Source organism: Eptatretus burgeri, chromosome 10, assembly GCF_056783735.1.
Source record: "Eptatretus burgeri isolate ZD-2024b chromosome 10, Ebu_testis_v1, whole genome shotgun sequence".
NCBI lineage: Eukaryota > Metazoa > Chordata > Myxini > Myxiniformes > Myxinidae > Eptatretus > Eptatretus burgeri.
Window position 1 is genome coordinate 31,146,378 of NC_140970.1, and position 24,762 is coordinate 31,171,139.

At 48.2% G+C, this 24,762-nt stretch overlaps 2 protein-coding genes across 8 annotated transcripts in view; one reads left to right on the plus strand and one right to left on the minus strand.

Moving 5' to 3' along the window:
- The window catches only part of DRG1 (developmentally regulated GTP binding protein 1), a 47,745-nt gene extending 33,216 nt beyond the window's left edge, over positions 1-14,529 (minus strand). The window contains exons 1-3 of the mRNA XM_085897734.1: positions 14,213-14,529; positions 11,363-11,483; positions 3,059-3,234 (exon numbers count right to left, since the gene is read on the minus strand). Coding sequence (XP_085753860.1) covers positions 3,059-3,234; positions 11,363-11,483; positions 14,213-14,251 — 336 coding nt within the window. The 5' untranslated portion in view covers positions 14,252-14,529. The remainder of the gene's footprint in view (positions 1-3,058; positions 3,235-11,362; positions 11,484-14,212) is intronic.
- Positions 7,800-24,762, plus strand: part of LOC147018229 (E3 ubiquitin-protein ligase RNF25-like) — a 237,842-nt gene continuing 220,879 nt past the window's right edge. For 5 of the 7 annotated variants that reach the window (XM_085897732.1, XM_085897730.1, XM_085897731.1 and 2 more), the window contains exon 1: positions 14,571-14,776. In XM_085897732.1, coding sequence (XP_085753858.1) covers positions 14,742-14,776 — 35 coding nt within the window. In that variant the 5' untranslated portion in view covers positions 14,571-14,741. The other 2 variants (XM_085897728.1, XM_085897729.1) reach the window with 2 other exon arrangements.

Consider the following 24,762-nt stretch of genomic DNA (forward strand, 5'->3'; position numbering starts at 1 on the left):
AATCTGCATTCATTTTATCTCTACCCTTCATTATCTTAAACATCTGCTATCGTATCTCCTCGTAACCGCCTCCTTTCTGGTGTATAAAGCCCTGTCTCCTTCAGCCGCTCCTCATAGCTGAGTCTAGCTCGGCCCGGAATCGATCTAGCAGCCCTGCGCTGAACCCTCTCTTTGGCATGTATGACCTTCCTGAGTTGTGGTCACCTAAACTGCAGACAATATTCTAGATGTGGCCCTCACTAAATTCCTGTACAACGCTAACACCACCTCTTTTGATTTATAAATGATCCCACTCTGAATACAACCTAAAACCCTATTTGCTTTTCCTATGTCTGCCTGGCACTGTGCTGCCTGCTTACCTCCCATATCCATTACCACCCCCAGATCCTTCTCCTGTGTGACACGCTCCAAAATTACCCATTGCATCCTGTAATCTCAATTTTCCTTGTTCTTCCCCATCCTCAACACCTTACACTTGCTCAGGTTAAATTCCATCTGCCAATCTTTTGCCCAATCCATACAAGTATCAATACTTTCCTGAATCTGATCACCACCCCCTCTGCTATCCTCACCTCCAAGCTTTGTGTCATCTGTAAATTTGGAAAGGTTACTCTTTACCCCATTATCCAAATCGTTGATGTAAATATTGAATAGTGATGGTCCGAGTACTGATCCCTGAGGTGCCCCACTACTTACATCCTCCCAGCAAGACATCCTCCCACTCACAGCCACTCTTCGCTTCCTACCACGAAGCCAGTTTGCAATCCAATTGGCTACCTGACCAGCCACTCCACAAGCCCTCACTTTGGCTAACAACCTCCGATGTGGTACCTTATCAAATGCCTTCTTAAAGTCCGGATATACTATGTCCACTGCCTTTCCCTTATCCACCCAATCAGACACTGCCTCCAAGAACTCTAAAAGGTTTGTTAAACAGAAACAACCTTTGGTAAACCCATGCTGACTACCTTTAATTAGTTTGTATTTGTTTAAATGGTTCCTTATCTGGTCCTTAATTAATGTCTCCAACATACTTAAACTATTGGGAATGATGGATGAGGAGGGAAGCAGGGCACAGCAAGTCAAAACCTGTAGGCTTTCCATTTAATGGTGGGGTATGGGTGCAACCAGTCAATCTGGGGCTTGGCCATTTAGAAGGGGAGGGGTTTTTGACAGATTTTGATTGGTCATGCCATTACCCCAGCCCTCCTTATTAGCAAAGTCCCCAGATTTTGACAGGGCCTGTATGGCCTCAGTAAGGAAGGGATAGCGGTAAAATCAGTCAAAATCTGAGAACTTGGCCAGTTAGGAAGTGTGGAAAATAAAATAATAACGATAGAGTTGAAACTCACTATACCAGGGAGATTTAATAAATAATGTTTAAATGTTTTGGCAAGGAGATTTGTCTAATTGAACCTTGAATTCGGGCAATAGCTGCAAGCCTTACCAAGTTTGTGTAAACACGAGTCTCATTAACACTACCTTCTCATTGTGTTGCAAAGCTATACCTTTCTGTTTAAACATGCTCCACCGGCCTACTGAGGTCATGCTTATCTTGCCTATGTAAATTAAGGTTTCTCTGTGCACGCATACCCTGATGCAAAGCACACATTCCTTCACCGCTTTATCTTGTTACTCACACGTTTTATTTGGCATAGAATTGTTTTTCTCTTTGCTTTGAAGGACTTTTGTTTAACAAAGCTTTCTCGTAGTCTGGTATTGATTAACCAGTACCCTTTGATGCTTTGACCCCTCCCAATTTCCAGTCATATAAAAGGCCATGTATCCTGGCTCAGTCAGAGTTCTGCTTGTACACTTGAGACAAGCCTTTCTCTCCACATGTGTGTTTATAATGTAATAGATCATTTATTATATAAAGTGTTTTCTCCTTTGTGTAAATTTCCACCACAGACGGGAGAGAGACAGCTATGGCCAGTCAAAATTTGGGGGCTCAGTTTGGAAGGGAGGGGTTGGGGTACAGGCAATCAAAATCTGGGAGTTTTGTCAATTATAGGGACAGGGATATGGCCAGAAAAAAGAAGTGTGTATGAGAATCAAAGATGTATTATATGACATGGCACATTTATGTATCATGTCAACTGCCAGGTGCTCCTGCCTCCCACCTTTCTCGGCTTCACGCTGTCGAAACCAGGGCATTTAAGATCATCGGCATCTCCCGCAATGAAGCTGAGTCTTTGGGCCTCTCACTCAATCACCGCAGGTTGGTCGGTGGTCTTTCTGTCTTCTACCGACTCCTCTCCAGCCTTTCCCCCCCCTGCTCTCTCTGCGATTTGTCCCCACCACATTTCCACAGGGCGCTCAAGGTCCGCCAACAACCCCCTTCTGGTAAAACTACCAAAATCACGAATCACTGCTCATCTTCACTCTTTCATTCCTCTTTTTTCCCGCCTTTGGAATAAACTTCCTCACTCTATTCTTTCCCATTCTTCCCTCCAGGCTTTCAAAACAGCTGTTCACCACCACCTCTTATCTTCCCCCATCCAAATCCTCGATCTTTTCTACCCCCGATAATCCACCCAAGCCCACTTCCTTCATTTCTACTGCTTTCCTTCCTGAAAGTCCCTGAAATGTCCATCTTCTCTTCGCCATGTTCCCCGTCCCATCCCCATCCCTCTCCCTTCCACAGTTCACCTAATGTGTCTGTTCCCCACTGTTTTGTCCCTTCCACTCCCGCCCCTCTTGTCTCATGCCTCCTTGCTGTGAGTTGTGTGTTAGCTCTCATACGAGCCTCAACCAAGGTATACAAAAAAAAAAAAAAAAAATGGTGGAAATCCCCAAGGTCACACTGTCCCATACCAAATTCCCCATAGAACAGAAGAGACAATGAATAAAGGAAGTGTTGTATAATGACATTAACAACCCACTGTACAAAATTAATTTGTGTTCGGGAGATTGAAACATTGACCCATGGAGGAGGATCGGCTCCACACAGATAGATTTAATGCTCCTCGGAACAGAATGGCATGTAGTGGGATCAGGATATACCGGAGTGGCACGTGTAGGCCAGAAAAGTGGCCAGGAAGCAAGTCCTCCGAACCTGTATCTTTGCTCCTTTGTAGCGAATGACACCAGGAACTGTAGTGAGTGTGGTGAATTCATAAGCCGCAACCTCAGAGTACACTCCAGCAAGGTTGCTCAGGAGAGTGGACTTGCCCACTGAGGGAAATCCAACAAACCCAATCCTCGCATCACCTGTCTTGGCCACATCAAATCCTACAAGAAAGCATGATATCATTATGGCTTTGGGCTTGACGTTGTTGAAGATTAAGCATAAGTGCAGAATGTCCGATAAAATAAGGATATTTACAGTGTGAAGCACATTCACAGACAACTTTGTGCTGAACGACCAAAATAAGAGTTCAGATTACAGTGGTTTGACCAGTTTGCTCCAGTGCAACATGTTAAAAAAGGAAGTTCGGCAAATAAAATTTGTCACTCACACGCTTAATCAAACTAGAGTTCATAGAATACTTTACCCACAGTATTGAGAAAAAGGACAATGGGAAGGTTTACTCCTTCCATTTTTCGGCTAAGATGTGGCACTTCTGGCAGCCCTCCTTTCTTCGTCTCAGTCCTCTCCATCTGGCAGATGCTTAGCTGCCTGGGCATCTCCCAGTCACCTTTTCAACTCTTCATTTGCATTTCCGAGCACGATCTACATTCGTTTTTTTTCGTGAACTTTGAATAACAGGCGCGATGGTAACTATACCAAGCTGATGGTTCAAAAGGAACAGTCCAGAGCTGACAATGCTCCGCAAAGATGTGCTTTTCGTCACCAGCGGTTTATCTATGCAATTGCACAATCACAAATATTCTGCAACTCTTCTCGTAGAAACAGAAGATTTTAGACCGAACTTTGAGAAAAGATGCACAAAACATTTTTTTAAACGAAGTTAGCTCTGACATTGTACATCGCTGGGTGTCGCCATTTTGTCTGAATATCGCTTCCACTGGAAGAGCGCGAGTGGCAAATTTGATTGGTCAAGACAGCATACAATTTTGCCAACCTCAGAGCCAAAATACTGCTAAACTGGAGGTTTTTGGAAGAGATTCGTGTTCTACAATGTTCAAATGCAGTAAACCCATATATATCGTGGGTTTTGACCAATCGCAGGCAACCTATTGTGTTCCGATTTAGTTATCGCGGGCCTTAATTTCGACCAATCATGGTCTTTGAGCTGAGATGAGTAATCGTTTGCATCCGCATGTACGATTATCTCACAACATGAGCCTTTTGTTGTTTCTCACACACCGTTAATAATGGTGCCCAAATGTAAAAAGATGGTCAAAAATAATTGTGTCAAAAAGCAGAGAAAGGTTATAACATTGTGCAAAAAATAAAAAAACGAGTTCTTGGATAGGTTGGCTGGAGGTGAAAGTGTGGCATATGTGGGCTGCCATTATGTGATAAATGAATTGACTACAGTATGTCTGTAAAAGAGAGTCAAATATCAATGCAAGTGTTGCCGCCAGTGCTCCGCAAGACACAAAAGTGTCATTCCAGTTCCATCCATTGAAAGGATGGAAAAAGCCCTTAATGTTTGGATCGCCGACCAACGCTTTTGGATCGAAGACCAATGCGCATTTACCGACGTTTCTACGAGGTACCCGGGGTCAAAGGCTCCAGTTCAACTAAATCTTCCCACAAGTATGACACCACCAAGGGCTGCTTTGAGAACTTCAAAAGAAGATTTGGTCTCCATAATGTCAAATTAATCAAGAAAGCAGCATCGGCAGACCATGACGCTGCGGAGGACTACCCACCACAGCTCATGAAAATAATCAAGTTGAAGGGATTTATGCCGGAGCAGGTCTTTAACGCTGAGGAAATGGGATTATTCTGGAAGAGGATGCCATCTCATACCGACCTTCCTGTCCAAGCAGGAAAGATCTGCTCCAGGGTTAAAGGTGGCGAAAGATCGTCTTACCCTTCTCCTTATGTGGCATTGCAGCTGGCGACTTCGTCGTAAAGCCAATGCTGCTCTTCTGTTCGCGAAATACTCCTCCCACTCCCCACACTAACAGCATCATCATCCCAAGCTAAGTCTTGTGGTTTATATTTACGGCAGAGTGCGTAATAATTTTACCCTCAATCACCTCAATATTTTGGAAAAAAATCACCTTGTTGTTTTGGAATAAATGAAAAAGTTGAAGGTCTTGTATTTGTATTACCCCACGCATGCAAAGCGAAAAGCAGGGTGAAGCAATTGGTTCAGGTCTGTCTGTCAATCTTATCAGTTTATGATCGAGGACCAGCCGATTTAACTCAAATGTTATATTTTGAACACGAATCAGAAAATAAAGAGACAAGACTGCCATTTTACCGTATATTGGCTCTGAATTTGTCCCAATCGCACAAGTGTGGAGAGGAGTGAGATAATACTTTTACTCTGTTTGCCTGCCTGGCAGTCAAAGAAGATTTAAAATCATTCCAAAGAGGAAAATTACTGTTTTTAAGGACATCATAAAGGACACAAACAACAGGTACAAAGTGTGGTGTTGTGCATTGCTAAATGTGTGTGGATGTGCTGCGAAGAGAGAGAGAGAGAGAGAGAGAGAGAGAGAGAGAGAGAGAGAGAGAGAGAGAGAGAGAGAGAGAGAGAGAGAGAGAGAGAGAGAGAGAGAGAGAGAGAGAGAGAGAGAGAGAGAGAGAGAGAGAGAGAGAGAGAGAGAGAGAGAGAGAGAGAGAGAGAGAGAGAGAGAGAGAGAGAGAGAGAGAGAGAGAGAGAGAGAGAGAGAGAGAGAGAGAGAGAGAGAGAGAGAGAGGAAGGGGAGAGAGAGAGAGAGAGAGGAAGGGGAGAGAGAGGGAGAGAGGAAGGGGAGAGAGAGGGAAAGAGGAAGGGGAGGGAGAGGGAGAGAGGAAGGGGAGGGAGAGAGGAAGGGGAGGGAGAGAGGAAGGGGAGGGAGAGAGGAAGGGGAGGGAGAGGGAAGGGGAGGGAGAGGGGAAGGGGAGGGAGAGAGGAAGGGGAGGGAGAGAGGAAGGGGAGGGAGAGAGGAAGGGGAGGGAGAGAGGAAGGGGAGGGAGAGAGGAAGGGGAGGGAGAGAGGAAGGGGAGGGAGAGAGGAAGGGGAGGGAGAGAGGAAGGGGAGGGAGAGAGAGAGGGAGAGAGGAAGGGAGGGAGAGAGGAAGGGGAGGGAGAGAGGAAGGGGAGGGAGAGAGGAAGGGGAGAGAGAGAGAGGAAAGGGAGAGAGAGAGAGAGAGAGAGAGGAAAGGGAGAGAGAGAGAGGAAAGGGAGAGAGAGAGAGGAAGGGAGAGAGAGAGAGGAAGGGAGAGAGAGAGGGAGGAAGGGAGAGAGAGAGGGAGGAAGGGAGAGAGAGAGAGGAAGGGAGAGAGAGAGAGGAAGGGAGAGAGAGAGAGGAAGGGAGAGAGAGAGAGGAAGGGAGAGAGAGGGAAGGGGAGAGAGGAAGGAGAGGGAGAGAGAGGAAGGAGAGGGAGAGAGAGAGGGAGAGGGAGAGAGAAAGGGAGAGAGAGAGAGAGAGGAAGGGAGAGGGAGAGAGGAAGGGAGAGGGAGAGGAAGGAAGGGAGAGGGAGAGGGAGAGAGGAAGGAGAGAGGAGAGGGAGAGAGGAAGGGAGAGGGAGAGAGGAAGGGAGAGGGAGAGAGGAAGGGAGAGGGAGAGGGAGAGAGGAAGGGAGAGGGAGAGGGAGAGGGAGAGGGAGAGGGAGAGGGAGAGGGAGAGGGAGAGGGAGAGGGAGAGGGAGAGGGAGAGGGAGAGAGAGAGAGAGAGAGAGAGAGAGTTTAGACAAAGAAGAATTATAAAGGGGATTCCATTCTTGCTACACAAATACAACACATTTTCCTGTCCACTGATGCGACAGGAGATGTAATCGAACTAAACAAAATACTATGGATATATCTAAACTCCAGAGTTCCCTTATGTGTTGGATGTGCCTCCTCAGGGTCTTCCAAAACCATAAAAATACACCAGGACCGCGACATTAATGGGGCATACATTCCGGGAAAACCCCTCGAATGGTGAAACCACGAATGTGGGGGCATTGTTTGAATGGGAAATTGGGGGATAGGTTCCGATGAAAAAAAAAAATAAATAAATAAATAAATCGCCCTGTGAAAAATCCATGAATATCAGCCTTGAAGCTGGCTCTCACGCTGTGAGATGAAAGTTCTGGTCGACATCTTTTTCCTAAAAAAGCCAGTCTCATCAGCGTTAAAGACCTGCTCTGGCAGGTACCCCTTCTCTTCAATGAGGCTCGCGAGTTCTCAGGGAATGCCTTTGCCACGTTGTGGTCCGCAGGAGGCACGCTCCCCACCGAGCTTGACGTTGTGCAAGTTATATCGCGTCTTGAAGCGGTGGAACCGCCCCCTGCTCGCTGTAAACTGGCTGGAGGTGTCGCTTGTACCCGCCACGCTCGTGCTTGCACCACCCGTGCCAGAGAGAAAGTCGTGCAGGAGCTTCGCCTTCTCCCGTATCAGTGGTCCGCTTCGAGACATACCCTTCTGAGTGTTCTCCTCGATCCTTGGGAGCCATTTTCGAAGAATGAACAGAGCGAGAGGCAATACACAGGTCAGAGCAACGGGACAAGAATGATGGCGATCCAGAACAGGGTGAGTAGTTTGCGCATTGTTTGTGGGGGATTTGTATGGGTGATGCTGTATTCGGCAGCTGATAATAGATGTGGTGAGCGATGCCATTGTGTAATTAGTCCATATGTACCTAGCTGCTAATTACACTAATAGATATGCTGAATGTTTCCATTCTTTAACTCACAGGACATGATGTCTTTCCTATCTGCAGGCAGATTATGCTGAGCGTTTTAAAAATACAACAGCTCAGATGGTGCTGTTTGTAGCAAGATGGTGAGTTACACAAAGATGTGATGAATGTTTCCATTGTGTAATGTCCATATGTGGTAACTGGACACATCAAGAGATGCTGTTAGTGTTTTCATTCTGTAAGTAACTCATGGGGGATGGCGTCGCGTGGAATGACGTGTTACACTGGTGAGACGTCCCACAAAACTATGTTTATTCCGCGAAGCTACAATACACATACACGAAGCAGGTCATGTTCATGGCTTGTGGAAGATATTGTTGGAGCAGGGGGTCGGGGTGAGAATACCACTAAGGGGGGGGGGCGTGTGGGGGGGCTGGATAGCCATCTCGGGTTCCCATGAGACTCTCCGGAATCACAGGCCGTCGCACAGTGATAACTCCGTGACACGGCGGGTTGCAAATCAACCGTGAACACCAATAACTCAACCACGTGACCTAGGGTCCTCCGTCTGAGGTTTAACCGGTTCCCTAATTAAATCACGTGACCTAATTACCGGGGGACACGCCCTCGGTACGCTTTGTCTGAACCGGGTCACCTTACCGGGTCAGATGCAGTCGAGTGACTGCCAAGGACGTACCGGCGAGAAGAATGGATCGTTGGGAATAAAGTCCCCGCGAGGCTAGGATACGGACCATGTTGGATCAATGAAACAAAAGACAAAAACGAGCAGGGAACATTTCTACACAATCATTTATTAACAGGCAGGCGAGGAAAAGCATGTGGCACAGTGAATGTAGTTTATTGTTATATGTAAAGCAGGGATAGAAAGAAATGTGTGGTGTGACAACAAAACAAGCAACTTACAAAAGCAGACCTATACCGATATATCTTCCACAATCTTAACTTAAGCAAGGGCTGGCACCATTTTACACACACACACACACACACACACACACACACACACACACACACACACACACACACACACACACACGTTAATTAGAAGAAATCAGAGGAGATGAAACCAACAGTCTCGTAATACCTTGCATGGTTGACCGACAACGCTACCCAGTACGTTTTGGGATGACGCTCTGCTGAGCGATCCCTCCTTGAGAGTTGAGGCGTCATCTCCTGTTTGGCTATGGTGCCGGCACAGCGTCTGCTATGGTGCCGGCACAGAGAAAGGGGCGAGGCAATCTGGTGTGAGGAAGGACTTTAGGTGGAGCCAGGTGGGTGGGTGGAAAAGGCGGAGTCAGCACGCGAGGTCAAAGGTCGAGTGACGGGCAGATGGAGTAGGCGGACCCAGACAGGGAATGTAGGGATTCCAGAGATAGGTAGGCGGAGATCGAGAAAGAGTGGGCGGAGTGGCAGACGGGACTGGCAGAGCAGCAGGCATCTGCAGAGATCGATCCAAGGCCAGACAAAGAGGAGGAGGAGGATGACTATCACAAACGGCTTCGCGATCCGTACTTTAAAGGCCCTATGGTGCAGGGCGGGGCGCCGCCCCGAAGCTCTGGGCTCCGTCACCCGAATCGGGCACTCCCATTGGGCTCCGGCCACTGCACGGCCCGGCCAACATGGCCGGAAGCGGCCTCATTGTACATCCAGCGAGACATCGCCAAGCTGTGGAATTGTCTTTCTCCCAACACCGCGATATGAATCGCCCCGCACCGAACTCCCGGGCCGCGCTCCGGTGACTGGCCGAGGGCCGCGTTGGCCCCGAACGCCCGCTCGGGCACCCCGCGGTTGGCACCAATAAATGCGCCTGCCTCGTTCGTACGCCATGTGGCCCGAGCGATCGCCATGTAGAGGTACAACATGCCTCTACTTGGTGGCGGCTGCATTGAGGCGGAGGTGCAGGAAGATATTCGTGGCCGAGGTGGCAAGTGAAGGTCGATGGTAAGATACCATTGTAATCAGAACGCACACCCGAATGAAGAGGTGCGCTTTGCATGCCCCGTACAGTGCGATGGTAAATATCACGGGGCTGCGCGAGGGTCCGCTATCGTGCATGCGGTTATTTATCACAGTGGTGATCCTCACAGGCGGCTGCCTGAGCACGGCCCCGGTCTGTGTCATGGATTGAAGGAAAGGATTGGATATAATTATTAGATGCAGATTTGGGTTGAAAAGAGCACGCCGCACGAGTCCTGTATAGCGTTGGGATTTAATTTTTATTCCATTATTCCCTTAGACACCGTATTCTTGCAGCGAAGGATTTTTCCATCGTGTGGTTGATTCCTCTTTTGGTCTCCGCGAGGACCTCGCTGATGTGCGGTGGCCTCGCTGATGGCGGAATGGAAGAAAGAGATATAATCAGACCTAACTATGAGACCCACATTACACACTTCAACCTGTTTACCCATTAGACATGAGGGGAAGGTCTAACTGCACGCATATTAATGAAATAACTGTCTGGGGATCATTGTGTGTTGGGTGCCATTGCCTTTGCGGCATGCGATTTTCAGAACCGCAACAATGTTTTTTGTGTCTGTACAGTATTGTACTGTACATCCAGCTCCTTTGTGCATGGCTCATGGAAGATATGTTAAAGAACTGTGTTATGCTCGCGGCTCATGAGAATTAAAAAATTAAAAAATCCCCGTCAAAGCCGCAAATACCCGGGGCAATTTCCCACAAATGTAGGAGCATATCGCAAATTATCAACCGCGAATAAACGGAACCTGCGAATGTTGGAACCGCAAATGTCAGGGTCTGGGTCTACTTTATTTTATGTTTTTAATAACTCCTTTATTCAGGAAAATAAATAGCACAAAATCAATGAACAAACATGTTAATTAAGGGTACAGTTTGGACAAATTTTATAGTTGAAGTGCCGAACTCTATTTTTTGCCCATTAGCCTTTAACTTTGCAGTTCACAGGGATTTTCAAGAACATAACCCCCGCAAATGGCAAAGCCCTCCTGTATATATTTGTACACTGCGTGGGGTATCGTGTTCTATGAACCCTCCAGTTTTATTCTGTATATGTTTTACGTACATGTATATTTCAATGTCAACATGCTATATATTTATTTCAAATGTGATGTGCTTATTTTTAGCTGCCACCCCACCTTCCCCTACATTTTCTCGAAGCTCAGGAACCTAACGCTTTTCCCAAAGGCCTAATGTGCTTGGTTTTCAACTGTCGCGGCATTTTCCAGGAACTTAACCCCCATGATATTTAATGGTTTAGGTATGTATATATTACAGGCTGGTGCAGAGCCCACTGACACATTTGGATATGTGATAATTGAAACACATGAGGTTTATGTTCAAAGCTTGCAATTTTATTATTTATGGTAGATAACATCAGGAAGTTGGCCTCCACCCGTGGCAGTGCATCGTCCTAGAAAAATGGTCCCACAACCACAAAAGTTCCCACCCCACCCCTCGGACAGGAAACGCGGTCTGAAATGTGTCAGTCGGCTCTGCACCAGCCTGTGTGTGATTACATATATATATATATAAAATTCAATTGAAATAAAGTAGTTCCTTGATCACAAAGTGACAGACTGAAACAAATGCTTTACCCTGCTTTGCACATTCACACACCGGGTGATAAACAGATATAATGAAATAATCACAAGCATCCTGGTGGACCTCACCCTCGCCAGTGGCTCCCCCTCCACCCTTTGGTGTAATAAGCTCTCTTCTTAGCTTCGCAAGACGGGCTTTCAGGAGGCCAAGGTGGTGGGCCGTGGCCTTGTTCTTTTGAGTCCTTGCCATCTGAGGTCAGCAATGAGAATATATTTCGTCATGTAAGACACAAATTCAATTCACTTTGATCGTCACAGGTAAAGGATTCTCAAGAAGTCCACAGCTAGCTACACTATACCAGATGAACACCACTTTAAACCTAGCTAGTTATGAGGGTGGAGACGGGGGGGGGGGGTAAGGAGAGAACATGCCTGTAAATAGATAGCTATAAATGAATAATGTTGACTGGTCCAAACAAGGACCATTTATTTATTTTATCGTGAAAATAAAATAATGATGCACTACTTAAATCATGCATTCTTCCATCAGTTGGACATTTTATTTTCATGTTTAACTTTATTATTATACATCTTAGGCCTTAGTTATTTTATAACTTTGTTTACAGATTCACCGACGGTATATTTGCCGAAATGAAATATAAATATAAAACACATTTTTAGCCTTTTATTCGGTCATCTCTACCGAGATGACCTAATAAAGCCGGACCAAATGTCCGTCCGTCCGTCAACAATTTTTCTTTCCGATCTTGATGAAACTTAGTATGTGGGTAGAGGTCGATGAGTGTTGCACAACGATATAACTTTTGTCCGGGTTCAAGGTCAGGGTCACGAGGTCACGTAAGTTATAAAAAAAATCGCCATTTTCAAAACCTATCTAGTCTGCCATTCTACAAGATATTCGGCAACTGTTTATTGATTATGATAGTAAAAAATATTATCTTGTATCTAACCAGACAGATTTTTGAATTTCTGTCCCGTTTGGCCGCCACGTAACCTGGAAGATGGTCAAAAACACCTCCCGTACAAAGAAAACTTTTTACTTCCGATCTTGATGAAATTTGGTATGTGGGTAGAGGTCGATGAGTGATACCCAACGACATTTTTTCCTGGATTCGAGGTCAGGGTCAAGGTCACGAGGTCACGAAAGTTGTGAAAGTTGCCATTTTCAAAACCTATCTAGTCTGTCATTTTAGGAGATATCTGGCAACGGGTCATCGATGATAGTAAAAAAAACATTATAGAGATGACCGTCACCCCCACACGGGGGTAATTTTATTTATAAAATTTCCGTCGAAGGTGCAAAAGTTTCAAAACCCGAAAATATAAACGTCGGTATTTATTTTCAAAATATAATTTCACGCGCGGGCCAAAATGCCAAGTCACCTTTAACCAAAGTGCGCAGTAGTCTTCGGTCATGGCGTCTGAGTAGTGGCCAGCGTGGTTCAGATTGACTGTGGTTTCTGGAGCGAAAGTGATTGTTAAGAAGTATGTCAGCGGAATAAATTTGAGTGACTTGGTGATTTAATCACGCAATATCTTGACGACGAATATTCTGGCCGAAGGATTGCATCAATTCAGTGCAGCAGCAGGGATGATTCGCAAGCTACTCTGATTCGTGCAGATTTTGTTTCTGTCGAAAGTTGTTCACCACTGTTCGTATTGAAAGATTTCGGTGCCAAGTACGTCAAAGTTTTCCTGCGAGATGCTGATATTTAACCTCCAACGGACCACAAATCAGCCTTTGATGTGCTCATGGGGATGGAGAGACGGTACGATCAGATGCCCGCTGAAAAGTAAGAGCTGGTTATGGCTCTGATTGACCGTTTTGAGCGTGTTGACTCCGAGTAGACACCTTTTTAGCTCGCCTGTTCGAAGAACAGAGAGCTATAGCGATACCCCCGGCGTCAGCATGAGCGTGAAAATGTTAAAGTTTTTGGTGCAAGTTATTTCCTTTCTAATGTTTTTATCTACCATACTATTTTTTACTGATTACAATATACAAATACATATATGGCTTTAAAATTATTTGGATCAGACTTCACTGCAATGCTTTATAAAAAAAATATTATTAGACTAGTCTTTTAAAAACGAAAAACGATAAATGTATAAACAGGCGAGCATTGGGTGGCTTTGACACCAACTCTCTGGTTTTCATCATATCCAGCACTATGCACTGGTGTGCACGCACACATCTACGACTTGGACAGTAATTTTCTCAGCATTGTTTCCGTTTGTTTGATGATCGACCAGGTTTCTATAAGAAAAACATAACAGACTATATTGTAAAAACAAGTTTTAATCCTTCTTTATTGTTTTTCACATCAGATGATACAGTGAACAATGGCATCCTGCATTTGAATGGTTTTCCATCTTCAATGTTTTCTTAGTTCCTCCTGGTCCGGGATTTATGTTCCCCCCCCTCCCCCAACCTACCCTTGTCTTTTCCATGGAACATCCGAAAAAAAAGTTTATAATTTCTAAAAATTGAAATTATATTTATATTTATATTTCGACCTACCGACCCAACATTTCAGCTGAAGAACTGTGCAAACCAAGTTATAAAATAACTAAGGACGAAGTGAAGACGCGGTGTGTGTACAGTTACCAAACAGCTTGCTAGCGCTTGCAAAGCCATCCGTTCCTTCACGGTTTCGAGCGGAGTGCTTAAGCCACTCGGCGAGCGCTTTACAACAAACTTGGTAACTGAACACAGCCCTGTCAATCACACTCTTCCCTTCTTCAGGTTCGAGCAGGTGGTAAACCACAATCTTTTCTCATCCCCCATAACCCTAACCGAACCCTCTTGTCTTATTTAACCACCAATAGGTGGAGTCCAACAGTGACCACTACCACCACCACCACCACCACCACCACGTCATTGTCCCTTTACCCGAAATCACGTCGCTCTTTCACAACAACCAACGGTCATTTTACAACAACCAACAACTCGTTACTCACCTCACTCTCGATTTCGGCGATTTTCTGTAAAATGCTCATGGTGAGAAATCCCTAGACAGGTATCCCTTGAACGTGTCCGTTTCGCGACCTCGGGCCCTCAACGTGGCCAACTGTCCCTCAACATACACTTTCCTTCTTCCTTGCCCTTTCCAGAACCTTCCGCGCAAACAAGCCCGACCTAATGATGGTGTATGGTTGTTGTTTTTTTTTTTGTTGTTTTTTTAAATACAACGTGGAAAAGTTCTCGTCTTCGTCACAACAAATAATTATATATAAAACGTTAAAAACCCGCTACAGGAAGCTTCACGCTCGCTGATATCGCGAGATTTCACTTCGCTCGACGAGTTTACATGTCCGTTATTATTTTAAGATTATTTCTATTTTATTCGCATTTAGTATATTATTTAAATAGTTTTTTCTTTCACAAAACGCAGAACTTTAGAAAAGAAGCATTTTTTTTTTTCATTTTTTTTAAATATCGCACAATTTTTTATTCTCTTCACGTTTTCGTATCCAGGTCGTTAACGTCATGGCGGCGGCGGCCGCATCAAGCAGTCTCAGCAGGTCTGTGGTTCTTCATTTACCGTGAAGTATCTTCATTATGAAAGTATTTTCAAAGATACTTGAGTGGGAGGAATTCTAATTTCGATTTTTTTTAATGTGCTGCACACTGGGCAGAAGAGGGGGCTGCATCAGCGAGCAACCCGCCCTTCACGGTGGTGTAACGTGACGTGGCCCGAACCTTGGTGGGTCTCTCCCCGCTGATGTTCATCTTAACCTGTTAGGTCTCATGGCGTCTTTCAGACAAGTGTGAGTCTGCGTCTTACCAAGAGTGTGGGAGCTCGGAGGTTCGAACCTCGGAGTGTTGGAGCTCGGAGGTTCGAACCTCGGAGTGTTGGAGCTCGGAGGTTCGAACCTCGGAGTGTTGGAGCTCGGAGGTTCGAACCTCGGAGTGTTGGAGCTCGGAGGTTCGAACCTCGGAGTGTTGGAGCTCGGAGGTTCGAACCTCGGAGTGTTGGAGCTCGGAGGTTCGAACCTCGGAGTGTTGGAGCTCGGAGGTTCGAACCTCGGAGTGTTGGAGCTCGGAGGTTCGAACCTCGGAGTGTTGGAGCTCGGAGGTTCGAACCTCGGAGTGTTGGAGCTCGGAGGTTCGAACCTCGGAGTGTTGGAGCTCGGAGGTTCGAACCTCGGAGTGTTGGAGCTCGGAGGTTCGAACCTCGGAGTGTTGGAGCTCGGAGGTTCGAACCTCGGAGTGTTGGAGCTCGGAGGTTCGAACCTCGGAGTGTTGGAGCTCGGAGGTTCGAACCTCGGAGTGTTGGAGCTCGGAGGTTCGAACCTCGGAGTGTTGGAGCTCGGAGGTTCGAACCTCGGAGTGTTGGAGCTCGGAGGTTCGAACCTCGGAGTGTTGGAGCTCGGAGGTTCGAACCTCGGAGTGTTGGAGCTCGGAGGTTCGAACCTCGGAGTGTTGGAGCTCGGAGGTTCGAACCTCGGAGTGTTGGAGCTCGGAGGTTCGAACCTCGGAGTGTTGGAGCTCGGAGGTTCGAACCTCGGAGTGTTGGAGCTCGGAGGTTCGAACCTCGGAGTGTTGGAGCTCGGAGGTTCGAACCTCGGAGGGTTGGAGCTCGGGGGGTCGAGCCTCGGAGTGTTGGAGCTCGGAGGTTCGAGACCTCGGAGTGTTGGAGCTCGGAGGTTCGAACCTCGGAGTGTTGGAGCTCGGAGGTTCGAACCTCGGAGTGTTGGAGCTCGGAGGTTCGAACCTCGGAGTGTTGGAGCTCGGAGGTTCGAACCTCGGAGTGTTGGAGCTCGGAGGTTCGAACCTCGGAGTGTTGGAGCTCGGAGGTTCGAACCTCGGAGTGTTGGAGCTCGGAGGTTCGAACCTCGGAGTGTTGGAGCTCGGAGGTTCGAACCTCGGAGTGTTGGAGCTCGGAGGTTCGAACCTCGGAGTGTTGGAGCTCGGAGGTTCGAACCTCGGAGTGTTGGAGCTCGGAGGTTCGAACCTCGGAGTGTTGGAGCTCGGAGGTTCGAACCTCGGAGTGTTGGAGCTCGGAGGTTCGAACCTCGGAGTGTTGGAGCTCGGAGGTTCGAACCTCGGAGTGTTGGAGCTCGGAGGTTCGAACCTCGGAGTGTTGGAGCTCGGAGGTTCGAACCTCGGAGTGTTGGAGCTCGGAGGTTCGAACCTCGGAGTGTTGGAGCTCGGAGGTTCGAACCTCGGAGCGTTGGAGCTCGGAGGTTCGAACCTCGGAGCGTTGGAGCTCGGAGGTTCGAACCTCGGAGCGTTGGAGCTCGGAGGTTCGAACCTCGGAGCGTTGGAGCTCGGAGGTTCGAACCTCGGAGCGTGGGAGCTCGGAGGTTCGAACCTCGGAGTGTGGGAGCTCGGAGGTTCGAACCTCGGAGTGTGGGAGCTCGGAGGTTCGAACCTCGGGAGTGTGGGAGCTCGGAGGTTCGAACCTCGGGAGTGTGGGAGCTCGGAGGTTCGAACCTCGGGAGCGTGGGAGCTCGGAGGTTCGAACCTCGGGAGCGTGGGAGCTCGGAGGTTCGAACCTCGGGAGCGTGGGAGCTCGGAGGTTCGAACCTCGGGAGCGTGGGAGCTCGGAGGTTCGAACCTCGGGAGTGTGGGAGCTCGGAGGTTCGAACCTCGGGAGTGTGGGAGCTCGGAGGTTCGAACCTCGGGAGTGTGGGAGCTCGGAGGTTCGAACCTCGGGAGTGTGGGAGCTCGGAGGTTCGAACCTCGGGAGTGTGGGAGCTCGGAGGTTCGAACCTCGGGAGTGTGGGAGCTCGGAGGTTCGAACCTCGGGAGTGTGGGAGCTCGGAGGTTCGAACCTCGGGAGCGTGGGAGCTCGGAGGTTCGAACCTCGGGAGCGTGGGAGCTCGGAGGTTCGAACCTCGGGAGCGTGGGAGCTCGGAGGTTCGAACCTCGGGAGCGTGGGAGCTCGGAGGTTCGAACCTCGGGAGCGTGGGGGCGCGGAGGGTCGAACCTCGGGAGCGTGGGAGCTCGGAGGTTCGAACCTCGGGAGCGTGGGAGCTCGGAGGTTCGAACCTCGGGAGCGTGGGAGCTCGGAGGTTCGAACCTCGGGAGCGTGGGAGCTCGGAGGTTCGAACCTCGGGAGCGTGGGAGCTCGGAGGTTCGAACCTCGGGAGCGTGGGAGCTCGGAGGTTCGAACCTCGGGAGCGTGGGAGCTCGGAGGTTCGAACCTCGGGAGTGTGGGAGCTCGGAGGTTCGAACCTCGGGAGTGTGGGAGCTCGGAGGTTCGAACCTCGGGAGTGTGGGAGCTCGGAGGTTCGAACCTCGGGAGTGTGGGAGCTCGGAGGTTCGAACCTCGGGAGTGTGGGAGCTCGGAGGTTCGAACCTCGGGAGTGTGGGAGCTCGGAGGTTCGAACCTCGGGAGGGTGGGAGCTCGGAGGTTCGAACCTCGGGAGTGTGGGAGCTCGGAGGTTCGAACCTCGGGAGTGTGGGAGCTCGGAGGTTCGAACCTCGGGAGTGTGGGAGCTCGGAGGTTCGAGACCTCGGGAGTGTGGGAGCTCGGAGGTTCGAACCTCGGGAGTGTGGGAGCTCGGAGGTTCGAGACCTCGGGAGTGTGGGAGCTCGGAGGTTCGAACCTCGGGAGTGTGGGAGCTCGGAGGTTCGAACCTCGGGAGTGTGGGAGCTCGGAGGTTCGAGACCTCGGGAGTGTGGGAGCTCGGAGGTTCGAACCTCGGGAGTGTGGGAGCTCGGAGGTTCGAGACCTCGGGAGTGTGGGAGCTCGGAGGTTCGAACCTCGGGAGTGTGGGAGCTCGGAGGTTCGAACCTCGGGAGTGGGAGCTCGGAGGTTCGAACCTCGGGAGTGTGGGAGCTCGGAGGTTCGAACCTCGGGAGTGTGGGAGCTCGGAGGTTCGAACCTCGGGAGTGTGGGAGCTCGGAGGTTCGAACCTCGGGAGTGTGGGAGCTCGGAGGTTCGAACCTCGGGAGTGTGGGAGCTCGGAGGTTCGAACCTCGGGAGTGTGGGAGCTCGGAGGTTCGAACCTCGGGAGTGTGGGAGCTCGGAGGTTCGAACCTCGGGAGTGTGGGAGCTCGGAGGTTCGAACCTCGGGAGTGTGGGAGCTCGGAGGTTCGAACCTCGGGAGTGTGGGAGCTCGGAGGTTCGAACCACAGATCACACATGCGCAAAATGGTATGTGCTGCATCCTTGCTTGATGATCAGCATTGAACAAGGATAGAGCAAGGACAAACAACCTTAGGTTGGTAATAATTGCACAGGCTTTGATGGGATTAATCGTGTCATCCTGTGGTAAATTTCTCTGCAAAAGGAACTAGTATCTTCTGTATAAATACTGCTGTTACAGATCCGGGCCGGGGTTAAAGGCTCGCCATGAGGAGAAGCACTCTAATCCCTCCCGAATGCCCGGTTCTGAGGCCGCCTGGCACAGATGATGCCAATTGGTACTGCCAGCCCTGGCAGGGTTACACTACTCCGTGTGATATCTTACCTGCTTACCCTTGGATGGCCTTGCCAATGGGGATCACGTGTCCTCGGTGCGTACTTGCGTGGAACTTACTGTATCAGGTGCAGCCGAGCGGATCTACCAAGTACTCACCGGCTAATAGGAGGCAATTGATGGGGTGGAACCTCCCAGCTAAACTAATGTGTGGACTACGCGCGAGACTAATTAAGGAAAAGACAGAACGAGCTGGGTACATTTATAATGAGGGCAATTTTTTTTTAAGATAAGGGTGTGGAAAGATCACGTGGCACAATAATAAAATATTTTATTGAGCAATATAAGGTTAATGTACAGCAGGGGAAAGCAAGGATTGATGAGGGTCAGCAACAAAAATGCAATTATTTACAAAAGAGAAGATGTAGGGTAGAGCTAAACCATTATTAAACTTCTACAATCTTAACTTTTGCAAACAATACAGGTGCCATCAGACACACACCTGAAGAAATTAGAAAGCAAGAAAGATGAGAGGCAGTTGAGGTGTTTACACCCTCTTTCAATACCTGGCGTGGTATGGCCGACGGGCCAACACCTCCCAGTTGCTTCGGAGGGGGGAAGAGGGAAGAAAACTGGGGGTGTCTATGGTACGGTGAGTGGAGGTGCAAATGAGGTGTGGATGAGATGCAAATGTAATGCAGAAGAGGAAGAGTGAAGGAGTGTTCTGCAGTTGCTCTTTTCATATTTGTGCATCCACAGCAGATGAGACAAGCTGGGAGAGACAGAACATGTGAGATAATAGCTTAAACGTGGTATGTGAGAAGGTCTGTTTTTTTTTTTTTTTTTTTTTTTTTTTTTGTATACCTTGTCAAGGCTCGTGTGAGAGCTAACACACAACGCACATCAAGGGGGCATGAGACAAGAGGAGCAGGAGTGGGAGGGACAAAACTGGGGAACAGGCACATTCGGAGATCTGTGGAAAGGAGAGGGATGAGACGGGGAACATGGGGAATAGAAGATGGACTTTCAGGAAGGAAAGCAGGGAATTTGAAGGAAGTGGGCTTGGGTGGATTATCGGGGGTAGAAAAGATCGAGGATTTGGATGGGGGATGATAAGAGGTGGTGGTGAACAGCTGTTATGAAAGCCTGGAGGGAAGAATGGGAAAGAATTGAGTGAGGGAGTTTATTCCAAAGGCGGGAAAAAAGAGGAATGAAAGAGTGAAGGTGAGCAGTGATTCGTGATTTTGGTAGTTTTACCAGAAGGGGGTTGTTGGCTGACCTTGAGCGCCCTGAGGAAATGTGGTGGGGACAAATCGCAGAGAGCAGGGGGGGCAAGGCTGGAGAGGAGACGGTAAAAGACAGAAAGACGGACCTAACAAACCGACCAACCTGCGGTGATTGAGTGAGAGGCCCAAAGACAGCCTCATTGCGGGAGATGCCGATGATCCGAAATGCCCTGGTTTCTACAGCGTGATGCCGAGAAAGGTGGGAGGCAGTAGCACCAGCCCAGAGGGGAGAGCAGTACTCCATCAGGCTACGGACAAAAGCTTTGTAAGTGGTCAGGAGCTCAAGAGGGCCGAGGAAGGAGTTTGCACGATGGAGGATTCCCAGTCGGCGACTGACTTTGGAGGCGAGGTTTGAAATGTGGCTTTCCCAGGAAAGGTCAGGTAGATAGTGTAACCCAGAAGTTTGAAAGAAAGGACTTCTTCCAGAGGATTGTTGAGAAAATGGATGGATGGGTTTTCAAAACGGTCCTTTCGAAGAGACATAGTGAGAGTGTGAGATTTGTCCGGATTGAAAGACATGTTCCACGTGTTGGACCAGTTTGTGATTTTATCCAGATCTGCAGTGAGAGAAGAAGCTGCTGCTTGCCGGTCTGAGGGATGACCGATGGTACGGCAGAGGGTGGAGTCATCAGCAAAGAGATATAGAGGATTTTCCAGAGAGTCTGAGAGATCATTGATGAAAACCAGAAAAAGAACAGGGCCCAGAACGCTACCTTGAGGAACTCCAGCCTGGACAGGAAGAGGGGATGAAAGAACTCCATTTAGGGCCACACGTTGACTGCGATAGGAGAGGAAGTCTGCGAGCCATGAGTGGAGATGGCCTTGGATACCATGGGAAGAGTTTGGTGAGTAGGGCAGGGTGCCAGACTGTGTCAAAAGCACGTGATATGTCCAGGGATACGGCTCGGATTTCCTGTCTGGCATTGAGGACCTCCATCCATTGTTGGGAGAGCAGAAGCAGCATATCCAGGGTAAAGTGACCAGGTCTGAAACCAAATTGATGATTGGAAATCAAGCCATTGGAGAAGAGGAAGGATTTCATGTCTGAAGCGGTGATGGACTCCATAACCTTGCTGATGATTGGGAGAAGGCTGATTGGTCTGTAGATGCAGGGATCTGTTTTTGCACCTTTTTATGGAGGGCAGATGACTTTTTTTATGGCAGATGACTTGAGCAAATGAGAGGGTGAGCAAGAACAGAAGAGCAGGCTTTGAGGACACGTGGGCTGATGCCGTCTGGACCGGTTGCAGAATCTGAGTCGAGGTTTGACAGCAAGCTCTCCACCTTGTCAGGAGAAAAGGACACAGAGTCCAGGGACAGTTGGGTGCGACTGGGTAAGGTGGGTAGAGAAAGTGATGTGTTTTTGACACAAGATTTAGCTGCAAATACCGAGTTTAGGCATTCAGCTTTTTCACGTGCGGTATCAGCAGTGTGGCTATTTGAGGTAAGGGAGGGGATGGAGGGGGAACATACACCAGAAACAGATTTGATTAGACGCCACCAGGATTTTGAGGAGGGAGAGAGGTTTGAGAGTTCAGACTTGAGATGAGAAAGATGTTGTTTTCTGGCTCTCCTGAGGGTAGATACACACTTGTTCCGAGCTTTATGGAAGTTACTGAGATTGCCCTCAGTTGGGTTTGCTTTCCATGAGGCAAAGGCAAGTTGTTTCAGGACAACTGCCTCACCACAAGCTTCAGTAAATCAAGGGCGCGAGGAATGGTAGGACAACTGAAGACGAGAGGGGATAAATCTGTGCATGAGGGAGAGCAAGTTTCTTTGAAAGAATTCCCAGGATGAGTTGATGTTGGAGAAAGTAGCGATAGGAAACCAGTCTATAAGTTTGATGGCTGCTTTGAGACCCTGCCAGTCGGCTTGAGTGAAATGCCAGCCTCGACGGCGGTGAGGTGGTTCCCTGATAATAGCCAGAGAGATATCCACTTTGACAAGGACGTGGTCAGAAGAACCGATTGGAACGGAGGAAGAGCAGCAGATATTATCAGGGAAATTTGTCAAAATCAGATCCAGAAGAGATGGAGTACCATTGGTTGAGATCCGGGTCAGGAAGTTGACCGATTGAGTCGCAGAAAGCTTTTGCTGAAGTGCCATGACAGGTGAGAGAGGTACCCACACCTTGCCAACTGGCATGATGACAATTGAAGTCGCCACATACGAGGAAGAAAGTTTGGATGAGAAGATAGAAGATGGTCCATGTTTTCGGATAGTGAGGTGTAGATGGAGTCATCACTTAGGTGGACGGTACAGTACACATGTAAACATGAGGTGGGAGTGGAGGGGAAGCTGTAGCCAGAGGTATTCCTGGGGGTGTCAGGGAGTGAGGGCAGTGCATGGAGAGTGAGGAATAGAGTCTTTGATGAAGAGAGCAACTCCTCCACCAGGACGAGGCTCAGGTCTGTCATACCGGAGGAGGGAGTAACCAGGGCGAGATACTTGGGAGTCAGACACGTCTTGAGGGAGGAAAGTTTCTGTTAGGCATATTATGTCTGGTTTGTCAGTGGCAACCTGTATGGAAAGATCTGAAAGGTTTGAGCGAAGGCCCCGGATATTTGAGGTCCACACTTTTAATGAAGAGGTAGGGGAGGAGGCTTTGCGTGCAGGGGTGGGGGGGGGAGGGTAGGACAAGGGACGATGAGGGGAGGTAAAGAGGGTTGTTGAAAGAGTGTGGGGGATAGCAGAATAGCTCGGGGAGGGGGCCGGATGAGGAGTAGAAAAGGCTCTGTGGTGCTAGGGGAGAGGGGGAAGAAGGCAGTTGAGGATTTGAGGAGGTGGAGTGAAGAGATGGAGATGAGAGGGCAGTGGAAGGAGGCAGCTTTGTGGATGAGAGGGGGGGGGTCAACTTTGAGAAGGATGAGTGAGGGGATGAAAGGTGGGACAAAGGTGAGGGGGGAATTTTTTAGAGAGGTGAGAGGGAAGCTTGGAGCGAGAAGAGTGGGATGGTTGCTTTGAGAGTGAGAGTGAGGGGTGAGAGGGGTGAGTTGGCACTGAAGTTGGAAAAAAGGAATGGTTAATTGAAAGCCAACATTCATAGCAAACTGGGGTTTTTAAAAGTTTTAGGTCAGAGATGCGATTTAACAAATGTAAATGCAAACAAATGCAAAACTGTTGATGAAAATGCAAACGAAGACTGAGCAGAACGAAGATTGGCTGCAGAACGAAGCAGAAGCAAAGCGCCGATGACTCGGCAATGACCTGGCAACTGCTTGGCAATGACTTGCTTACTCCTTAGTAATGACTCGGTGACTGCTCCGTATTGACTCGGCCACTCCTTGGCAATGACTTGGTGACTGCCCGCTCGGCTCATCTGCAACCATTTTATAGAGGCTGGGCGAAGGAGCCAAAAATCGGATTGAAATTCCCTATAGGCGTATCTGAGTGCTCCTATTGGCACGCAGATGACTCCCCGAGCAGTAGCCCTGCCCTGTCAGACTCTGAAGCCGAAAATGGCCTCATTTAAAACATGTAAAAATGCAAAAAAAAAAAATCGAAATTTTGTTGAAAAAAAGTTGCAAATTATTTTTTCTCTAAATTTTTTTTGGGGGGGGTTGGAAATCACTTAAAACATGTAGAAATGCAAAAAAAATTTTTCCCCTTTTTTTTGGGGGGGGGATTGGAAATCACTTAAAACTTGTAAAAATGCAAAAAAATAATTTTTTTCTCAAACTTTTTTGGGGGGGTTGGAAATCACTTAAAATATGTAGAAATGCAAAAAAAAAAAACTTTTTTCTCCAACAATTTTTTTTTGGGGGGGGGGAGGGGACCAAGTCCAAAATGTAATGGCATGATCCTTGGACCATACCTACCCCCCCCCCCACCAAGTTTCGTCGAAATCCGTTGGAGTTTTTCCGTAATACTGTTCACAAACAAACATACAAACAAACAGAAAGGGGTGAAAACAGTAATCTCCATCCATCTTCGAAGATGGCGGAGGTTAATAAAACAGATGAAACAATAGGAAATGGAATTAAAGATCAAACTAAAAACCCTCACAATGCATCCTTGACCCATTTACCCACGAAACATAATGGAAGGGTTAACCAAAAGAATACTAATGAAATAACTGTCTTGGGACCGCTATATTTTGGGTGTCATTGCCTGGGGGGGGGGGGGGGGGGGGCCGGCTTCACAGAACAGCAACAATATGCTTATTACCCTTGCCGAAGGAGAGGGTATTGCATTTGGGTCCGTTTGTCTGTCTGTCTGTTTCTGTGTTTGTTTGCTTGTCTGCACAGAACTTTCGTGTTTTTCTCTGCAACTGCCTGTCGGATTGAGGTGAAATTTTCACCATTGGTGCGATTACTCGTGTGGAATGTTTTTATGATAATTATGACCATCGGTCATGGGGTGTGGCAGCCATATTGGAAAAATGGAAAAAACTTTGGACCTCTATCTCCGAAACTGCACCAAGGAAAAATTTTTGAAACCTGGCACATAGCAAGTACTCTTCATGGGGGGGTGGGGGGGGGGGTGGTGAGTTTTTTTTATGACGTCATAGGTGCCCTTGTCGTGATGTCGTAATTGCATATGTATAACGCCACATCCAATCAGTATGAAAAATTGAGAGTCATCTGGGGGTAAAATGGTCCACAAATATTTTTTTGATGATTGTCATCTGTTACATGATTTGGCAGCCATATTGTTAAAAAATTTTTTTCAAAAATCCCGAGGTGAAACTTTACACGTATGACCGTCTATCCATGAGGAACAAAAGGGTCACGTGGTTTGGCAGCCATATTGGATTTACCCTCAAACCTATAAAAATACACCACTCAAAAGAAGTCCTGGTGAGGGTCTGCAATCTCTGCTCTTTTTCTTGTTATGTTTGTTTCTCTGTTT